The 9,536-nt window shown below is 38.5% G+C and overlaps 2 protein-coding genes across 2 annotated transcripts; one reads left to right on the top strand and one right to left on the bottom strand.

Annotated features, from left to right (window-relative positions):
* The first annotated feature begins 1,630 nt into the window (after positions 1 to 1,630).
* On the top strand, positions 1,631 to 3,554 carry LOC6039324 (tyrosine--tRNA ligase, cytoplasmic). The gene has a single exon (XM_001848900.2). The coding sequence runs from the start codon at positions 1,779 to 1,781 to the stop codon at positions 3,357 to 3,359; it is 1,581 nt and encodes a 526-aa protein (XP_001848952.2). The 5' UTR covers positions 1,631 to 1,778; the 3' UTR covers positions 3,360 to 3,554.
* Positions 3,555 to 3,595: 41 nt separating this feature from the next.
* LOC6039323 (10 kDa heat shock protein, mitochondrial) lies at positions 3,596 to 5,001 on the bottom strand. The gene is made up of 2 exons (XM_001848899.2): positions 4,807 to 5,001; positions 3,596 to 4,506 (listed from the first exon to the last, which is right to left on the bottom strand). The coding sequence occupies exons 1-2, from the start codon at positions 4,807 to 4,809 to the stop codon at positions 4,207 to 4,209; spliced, it is 303 nt and encodes a 100-aa protein (XP_001848951.1). The 5' UTR covers positions 4,810 to 5,001; the 3' UTR covers positions 3,596 to 4,206.
* Between the last annotated feature and the right edge of the window lie 4,535 nt (positions 5,002 to 9,536).

Here is a 9,536-nt window from a genome sequence, read left to right as displayed (position 1 = left end):
GTTGGATTCGCAAGGGTCAAATAGTTTTTTAGACATACAGTCGAATGTAAAAATATTTTACAATTTAAAGGCCTTATTGTAGCAGAGAGGGGCGGAGGGGTATAGACGCCTAAATAAAAGGGCCTGTAAACCTTAGAGTAGGAGTAGGAATCTCGTAATCGAGAACGCCAAGGCAATGCTGTAGAGCGAATAATTTGTTTTTTTGAAACCTTAGAAAAACTTACAAAACAATGAATTGATTCAAGAGGATTTATGATTTGGTAAGTTCGAATCAAGGTTAAATGCTTGGTTGATTAAAATATTACATTAAACTGTTTTTATGTACCTAATCAGTGTTTTGAATACATTTCCAGAGTGCGGGTCAGAATGAGCTACCATTAAAAAAAAGTTATTCCGTTTATTAAATCTTTCAGTGATTCAGTGTTTAGAAACGGCTAATCATTTCTATAAGGTTAGTCTTTAGTTGGCAAACATTTTAGAAAAAAGGGTTACATTTTTGAAACAGTTCTATTTTTAAATATATGCCTCAAAATTCCTAAGGGTTGAAATAACCACGAAAAGGTTGGCTCTTCTTCCAACAAGTGGATTTTATTCAACAATTTCGAAATCAAACCTCTGAAAACATTCAATTACAAGTTATATATGATTTTTTGAACATGGATGATTGTTTAAAAAATTATTTAAAAATAAATAAAATATACATAAATTGTAAATATTTTTGTACATAACAACAATGGTCTAATATGGATTTGATTTGTGAACAAACAGTCCATCTAATCACGTCAATGAATGTTTACATTATGAATTTAGTTTTTGTTCCTTGTTCGAAAAATGTCTAGCTTTTAAATAGAACGTAAATTTCGGTTCGCTGATCAAATCCATTTCATTGCCTACTTTTGTTTGTTCGACCACTTTCTTGTTTGTTTTTGCTGCCTGTGCTGAGATAGTTCTAGAAACTTCGTTTCAAACAGGCAAATCCTTCAACAGGAAAAAACAACTACCTACTTTGGCTCACCAGCTCACGTGAGCGCAAAACGCTCCGGTGAGCGTGAGCGAGCACGAGCTACCTGATAAAAACTCACGCTCCAGCTGGAGCGAGCAAGCCTTCCGTGAGCGCTCGCTCATTCGCAACCCTGGCTGCCTCACACGTGCTCACCCTCAACTTAAAAACAAAAAAAAAAACACGCATCACACACACTGAGAAAAGACGGGCGAGCTGTCACGACAGCAGCGCCATCAGCGCCGGGTGAGTGGATGCCGAAACAAAATTCAATTTGAAATAACCGTTTTTGGAGGACGATGGTTCGGCACTCGAGTGCCCCGTCTGTTTGTCTGTGGTTGATCCATCGATAAAATGTTGTCTAGTCAAATTTTTTTTTGCATTGAAATGAAAAAAAGTGATCAGAAATGTTTTTTAATCGTGTTTTTTACCGTTGTACATAAAAATGGACATAGAGCTTTAGTACCCAATTAATAACAAATTCAAAAACAAAATTAACGTGAACAAGACTTTTTAAAGTATTCAACGAAGTTTTCGCAAGTTAAAAAAGGCCTTTTCACCACCCGCCATCCCCCCGTCGCAATGTTTTCCTTTTTTTCACGTGCGCTGATTTTGACAGTTGTTTTGCCTTTCTGTCAGTCTGCGTGGCCGATTCGCTGCGGTACTCTTTCACCCTAGTTTCCTTTCACCAGGACGAAGCAGATTGTTCCGTCCACCTCGCGGCTCGTGTCGATTACTTTCTGGTGCAAAGTGGTTAGTGCTTGCGAAATAGACAAAAATGACGGCCCTCACCGCGGAAGAGAAGGAGCAGCTGATCGTGCGGAACCTGCAGGAGGTGCTGGGGCAGGATGCGATGCGCGGTGTGCTGAAGGAGCGGGACTTGCGGATCTACTGGGGCACGGCGACGACCGGCAAGCCGCACATTGCGTACTTTGTGCCGATGTCGAAGGTGGCGGATTTTCTGAAGGCTGGTTGTGAGGTGACGATTTTGTTTGCGGATTTGCACGCGTATTTGGACAATATGAAGGCGCCGTGGTCGCTGCTGCAGGAGCGGACCAAGTACTACGAGGCGGTTATAAAGGCGATGCTGACGTCGTTGGGGGTTCCGCTGGAGAAGTTGAAGTTTGTGCGGGGCACGGACTATCAGCTGTCGAAGGAGTACACGCTGGACGTTTACCGGTTGTCGTCGGTTGTGACGCAGCACGACGCGAAGAAGGCCGGAGCGGAGGTGGTGAAGCAGGTGGAGCATCCGTTGATGTCGGGGATTTTGTACCCGGGACTGCAGGCGTTGGATGAGGAGTACTTGAAGGTGGACGCCCAGTTTGGTGGGGTTGACCAGCGGAAGATCTTTACGTTTGCGGAGAAGTATCTGCCCCAGTTGGGATATGGGAAGAGGGTGCACTTGATGAACCCGATGATTCCGGGGTTGGCTGGGGGGAAAATGTCTTCCTCGGAGGAGGATTCCAAGATTGATTTGCTGGACAGTGCCGCCAAGGTCAAGTCCAAGATCAAGAAGGCGTTCTGCGAGCCTGGAAATATCGAGGACAACGGACTGCTCAAGTTCGTGAAGCACGTCGTCTTTCCGATGTTCCCGGCTGCGGAGGGATTCCAGATTCGGCGCAAGCCCGAGTTTGGCGGAGACAAGTGCTTCGACAAGTACGAAGATCTGGAGGCTTACTTTGCCGCGCAGGAGCTGCACCCGGGAGATCTGAAAGCGTCCGTCGAAGTCTACATCAACCGGCTGCTCGACCCCATCCGGAAAGCGTTCGACGATGACGCGCACCGGCAGCTGACGGAACGAGCCTACCCGACGACGGCCGGCGGTGCGTCGAAGAAGGGTGCCGCCGCCCAAGCGACCAGCGAAAACACCCCGGACAAGGCTGAGTTCACGGTCGGTCAAATCGTCGACGCCAGCAAGCACCCAGACGCGGACACGCTCTGCGTCCTGACCGTGGACATTGGCGGCGACGTGAAAAAGTCCATCGTCAGCAACCTGATGGCGCATTACGAGCTGGAGGCACTGAAGGGACGGCTGGTGGTCACGCTGACCAACATGAAGTCGAGCAAGATGCGGGGCGTCGAGAGCGAGGGCCTCGTCATGTGCGCCTTCAACGCGGACAAGTACGAACCGCTGGCGGTGCCCGAGGGCACCAAGGTCGGCGAGCGGATCATCGTCGAAGGGTTCGACAACACGAAGGCCGAGGTGGCGCAGCTGAACCCGAAGAAGAAGGTTTGGGACAAAATCCAGGCGGAGCTGAAGACGAACGCCGACGGCGAGGCGCTCTGGAAGGAGTTTTCGCTGCTGACCATGAACGGTGATCGGGTCACGTGCGGACTGAAGGGATGCAACATCAAGTGAAGCAAACAAACTTAGTAAAATGATGAAATTATGCCTACTCTGAGGAAGGAAAAACAGTTAATCATGCTGCGAAAGAGAAAAAAGTTTTATTTATTTGTAAGAGCGTCATCGAGCTAAGCTAAGTTTGCATTTTTTTTGTGTACTCGTTCATTTTTTCATGGAATAAATTCGTTTTTTGAACAAGTCGCTTTCAAATGAGGGATTTCGGATTTCTTTATTAACTAATCCCAACCTTAAATTCGGTTAATTATTTTTATTCAACAGCAAATAAACTAATAGAATCGTACTCCTTATCGCTCTAACTAAATGAGGTACATTCACGCACACATCGTCGCAATCACACTCTGCAATCCTGTCTCGTGCACTCTCGGCCGTTACAATCTTCCACCGCGCGGGTCGCGCATCGCGGGATGTCCTTCCGTGTCGGTCAGCGTGTGTAACCTAGCAAGTTTCTCGTGTTCAAACCTCAACGGAACGAGGTCCAGCGTGCGCGCGTCGCTTCCAATCGTGGCAGGAGCAGTAAAATTAAGCTTCTTTTAGTGGTCCACACGATTGGATTGAAGAGCTTCCCCCCCTCGGAAGAAGCCTCGTCGCTAAATTAAGTGATTTAAATGCGATTCAAACGAGCCTTTTCCGGCGGGGGTCGTCAACTTGGAATCAGATTCTAACGTCGTTTCGCAAACTCGGTCTCGCGCGCACGGAACGAATACATACACACACATCTTAACGCCTAACTCCTCTTAAGCTGTAAATTGTCTCAGAGTCGAATCTCGACCAGTTCTCCCCGCCTCGCCGGATGTTTGACGCGGATGGACTTGGACTTGCCGGTGGAGAACGCGGCCCGATTCTAATCGATTTTGGCCAGGATGTCCGACTCGCGGAACAGATGGTACTCCTTGGCGTCGCCGAGGTCCACCTTGGTGCCGCCGTACTCGGGCAGCAGCACCTTCTCGCCGACGGTCACTCCGAGCGCGACGTGCTGGCCAGTTTGGGCGTTGCGGGCTCCGGGTCCGACCGCGATCACCGTTCCCTCCAGCACCTTCGATTGGGCCTTCTCCGGCAGCACGATGCCACCCTTGGTCTTGGTCAGGGCCTCGGCGCGCTGCACCAGAACGCGGTCCAGCAGCGGAATCAGACGACGGGAAGCCTGCGAACCGACAAACATAACCTCAATATACACTGTTGTCAAGTGGGATGTTTCCAGAAGTGACAGCAAAACATGGACCGGGGAGTTACGTAACATGATTGACTTGGAAATGTTGAAATCAAATAAATTTTGACATAAAATCAACTAACTTCAATAAATAACGACTAAATTTATCAAATCTAACATCAAATCAAACCAAAATAACTTAAAATTACGGAAAAACCTCAAGATTTCATCATCCACCAAACCTCAAACTCCACCCCGAAAAAAAAATGCCATGAACCAATCAAGTCAACTCACCATTTTTGCTTGAGAAATTTCACTGAACACAGTAGGCTGGAAGCGACGGGAAGGATTGTGTCCTCGAGGATTCTTCTCAATCACCGAAACTTCTCGAAACGCCGGGGAATCGACCGCACACTCGCAGGGAGATAACTTTGGGGGCGACCACGCTGGTTGGGTTCTGATTTGACAATGATGAGAGACGGAGGAATTTTCTCGAGAGAAATAAAAAAAAAGTTTGACAGCGCAGGCAGTGTTGCCAGAAAAAAAGGTTGATGATGAAAAGGCCTGCACGGAAAAATAAAGAAAAAGTGTGGAATGGATTTTTTACTCACTTTTGACATGAATGTTTGGTGTACTCATGGCGTGGGTACGGGCAAAAGATTTTTGTTAGACGTCAACTGACAGCGCAAAGGAAAAAAAAATGTCGAAATGAGTTCGCAAATCCGTATTCGCTAATTGGGTCCTAAAATGAAGCTTAGATTGCTGATATTATTGTTTACAGCGATAAAGCTTATTTTTCTGAGTACAATGACCCTTTGTATGACCACAAAGAGTTTAAAATGGATTTTTAAATCAATTTAAAAAAATTAACCTCGCGGGTTGTCTTGTCAATATTTTTTAAAATTAAATGAAATAAAGTGATCAGAAATGGGTTTTAATCGTTTTTTTTTACCGTTGTACATAAAAATTTACATAGGGCTTTAGTACCCAATTGGAATAACCGACAGCTATCAAAAGCACAAAACCAATATGTTGATAATAGTAGTTTATGCAACAAGTTGCAAAAAGAGGATTTTTTCAGCACGAGTCGTACATTTATCCAACGAGGTTCACCGAGTTGGATAAATACGAAGAGTGCTGAAAAAATCAAGTTTTGCAACGAGTTCCATACAACATTTTTTGCAATTCCAAAAACACACACTGAGGTAAATTTTAAGTCAAATTTTCATGTATTTTGTCAATAAATCGTTTAAATCAAAAAATGTTTAAAAGTGTTACTTTTCGAAACAAGTGCTGAAAAGTTCAACTTTTCAGCACCCATTTGAGTGCTGAAAAGTAAAACTTTTCAGCATTTATTTTGAAAAGTGTTGCTATTCGATTCTGTTATTTTTGGTACAGAAAAGTAGGCTATTTCGTCTTTCAAGAATGACAGGAAAAGTAAGTAGTTTCACGACGGAATTGCAAAAATATATTTTACAAATGAAGCCTATCGTTTGGGATGGCTTAAAGGCTATTTTTAAAGCTCGGATACATAATTCAAAACAAATGATTAAAAAACAGAAAATTGGACCAATAGTTGCCAAGATATCATCAAATGAATTAACTCAAAAAAGCAAAATTAGTGAGTGAATTTTCTAAGATTTTACGTTTTATTCAAATCTGTGGTCCCAAAATTTTTGAATAAACTTTAAATAAACCACAGATTTAAAAGAAAAACGTAAAATCTTGAAATATTTATTTCATTCATAAATTCACAGGGCCAAGATGGTTTGTGATACGTTTTGCTGCAAATCTTAAACCTTAAATCTGAAATTTAAATCTAAAATTTTTGTTTTTGCTCGGAATGGAGTAAGAGGAAAAGGTAGAATAGAAAATGTTAATAAAAATCTAAAATTTTCTAAAATTCTAAAAAAAATATAAATTAAATAAAATAATTTGTGAATTCCAGAATTGCATAATTTTTAAATATCCGAATTTTAATTTTGGGTATTTAAGAATTTTAAAGTTTTAAAATTTTAGACATTTTAGAATTTTTTTGAACTTTTGGAACGTTTGCAATTTTAGAAATTTCAAGAATTTTAGGAATTTTAGAAATTTCAGGATATTTTGGAAATTTTAGGATTTTTTTTAAATTTAAGAATTTTTCAAAAAAAATATTTTTTTTAGGAATTTCAAAAATTTAAGGAATTTTAGAAATTTTATGATTGTTTTTTATTTTAGAAATATTGGATATTTCAATATTTGGAATTTTAAGATTTTTTTGAGTATCATTTTTGTTTAGAATTCCTAGATTTTAAGGATTTTTTAGAATTTTTGGATTATCTAGAATTTCTAAGGTCTTATGTTTTTTTTTTATTTTAAGATTTTTTTTAGAGATGTCTGGATTTTGAAGAATTTTGTTAATTTTTTTCAGAATGTTGGCATTTTAAGAATTTAATGAGTTTTTTGGAATTTAAGAAATTTGAAGGAATGTTCATTCTATTTATTCTATATTTAGCAATATTTTTTTTTTTTTAATTTTAAGGGTTTTTTGACTTATTAAAAAAAATTGGGTTTTTTTTAGATTTTTTGAAGATTTTAAAATTTTAGAATTTAAAAGAAATTTCAAGTTTTTTTGAATGTTTACGAATTTTAATGATTTGTAGAAATTTTAGTCATATTAGGAACTTTGGTAATTTTAAGCATGAGCATGAGCATGAGCATGAGAGATCACCCATGGTTGCCCCTCCGTTGCTGAACAGAACCGTAATATCCTTTCAGCACTACTGATTATAGGCTTCGACGATCTAGTGGTGTTTCCCTTATCAACAGCATGTATGAATGCGCTGAAAAGATAAAACACCATGATTGCTAAAGCTAGATCAGTTGCGAATAGGTAACAGTCATTGGCCACCAACGGCGCCCGCCATGTCAGTTTGTAGACCTCGATTTTAAGGGACGGGAATGTTAGTTAGCGCAGGTTGCTACTAGGGCAGCTGATTTACTCTGTGCTTACACCCCACGAGCGCCAGGAACCTGAAAACTTGTTAGTAGGATAGGGTGTTTGGTCAGGATTCATCATAGAAGATGATGATGCGACCCAAAATCATAGTGTTTGTTGAACGGTATTTTGTATTATTCTCAAGGCAAGCAATCGGAGGCTGCGGATGAGACATTTCCCGTTTATCTGTTGTTAAATTTTAAATGAAATGGTCTAGTCTTAGACAGCCGGCTGTGGAAAGATAGAACCAAAATCATTTGTAATTAAAACTGAAGGGTTAAACAGTGTAATTTTTAACTTGAGATGATTTCACGAGTTTTGAATGATTGATGTTTAGTGAGGTACTGATTAACTTTGCGAACGGCGAGTTACGATGTATCGAGATGAAATGGTATGATAGGGTTTTGTTGTTGTTGCACATCGACAACGGACGCGAAAAATTTACCGACCCGACGAAAAGGCATCGCAAATCGAACTGACTGTCATCGGGACAGTCAAAGCCAGCCGCACCTTCACACGCACACACGCACGCGAAAAAAACGAAAAACACACTGCGACGGACGCGAAAAAATTTGCGACCCAACGAAAAGGCATCGCAAATCGAACTCTATTAGGAACTTTGGTAATTTTAAGAATATTAAAGTTTTTTAAAATTCTAAGAATATAAGAAATTTTCGGATTTTTAAATTTTTAGGATTTTTAAAGATTTATAGAAATTTCAAGAATTTCAGGAATTATAGGAATTATGATTATGATGAATGAATTAATGAATTAATGATTATGATATGATTTTTCAGAATTAGAGAAATTTTAGGAAATTAAGGATTTTTATAATTTTATTTTTAGGTATTTTAGAATGTTAAAGTTTAAAATTTTTATACATTTTAGAATTTTTCAAAACTTTTGCAACGTTTGGAATTTAAGGAATTTTGAGGAATTTGAAGAATTTTAGGAATTTTAGAAATTTCAGGATATTTTAGAACTTTCATAATTTTAGGAATTTTTTTAAATTCTTAGGAATTTTAGGATTTTGTTAAATTTAGGAATTTTTGTTGTTTGAGGAGTTTAAGAATTTTAATAGTTCTAAAAAATTGAAAAATTTTATGATTTTTTGGAATTTTAGAAATTTTATAAATTTCAGGGTTTTTTTGGGGTTTTAAATAATTTCATGATTTTTTAGGAGTTTTCGAAATTTTAGGATTTTTTTTTTAATTTGTAGATTCTTTTTAAGGAATTGGAGTAATTTTAAGTATGTAATAAATTTTTGATATTTTAAAAAAAATGTTAGAAATTTTAGGATTTTCGGAAATTTAAAAAAATAGGCATGTCAGGTATTTCAGAATGTAAAAGTTTAAAATTTTTATACATTTTAGAATTTTTTTTAAACTTTTGGAACGTTTGGAATTTAAGGAATTTTGAGGAATTTGAAGAATTTTAGAGTTTTAGGATTTTTTTTTAATTTTTAGGAATTTTAGGATTTTGTTAAATTTGGGAAGTTCAGTTGTTTGAGAAGTTTAAGAATTTTAATAGTTCTAAATTTTTTTTTGGAATTTTATGATTTTTTGGAATTTTAGAAATTTTATTTATTTCTGGATTTTTTGGAATTTCTAGTGTTAAAAAATTTCATGATTTTTTAGGAGTTTTAGACATTTTAGGATTTTTGTAGATTTTTTTTAGGAATTGGAGTAATTTTAAGTATGTAAGAAATTTTGGATATTTTAAAAAAATGTTAGAAATTTTAGGATTTTCGGAAATAAAAAAAATAGTCATGTCAGGAATTTTAGGAAGTTTTTGGATTATTTTGAATGTTTAGATTTTTCTAAATTTTAGGAAATTTATCATTTTTTCTTTTTTTTTAATTTTAGGATTTTTTAGAATTTCTAGAGATTTATGAATTTTAGGATTCATTTTTCTGGGATTTTTTTCTGGGTTCGATTCCCATCTGCTCCAACCTTCCATCGGATGAGGAAGAAAAATGTCGGTCCCGGCCTTGGTTGTTAGGCCGTTAAGTCATTCCAGGTGTAGGAGTCGTCTCCATGCCATA

Source organism: Culex quinquefasciatus, chromosome 3 (genome assembly GCF_015732765.1).
Source record: "Culex quinquefasciatus strain JHB chromosome 3, VPISU_Cqui_1.0_pri_paternal, whole genome shotgun sequence".
NCBI classification, from domain to species: Eukaryota; Metazoa; Arthropoda; class Insecta; order Diptera; family Culicidae; genus Culex; species Culex quinquefasciatus.
This window is presented reverse-complemented; position numbering and strand designations above follow the sequence as displayed.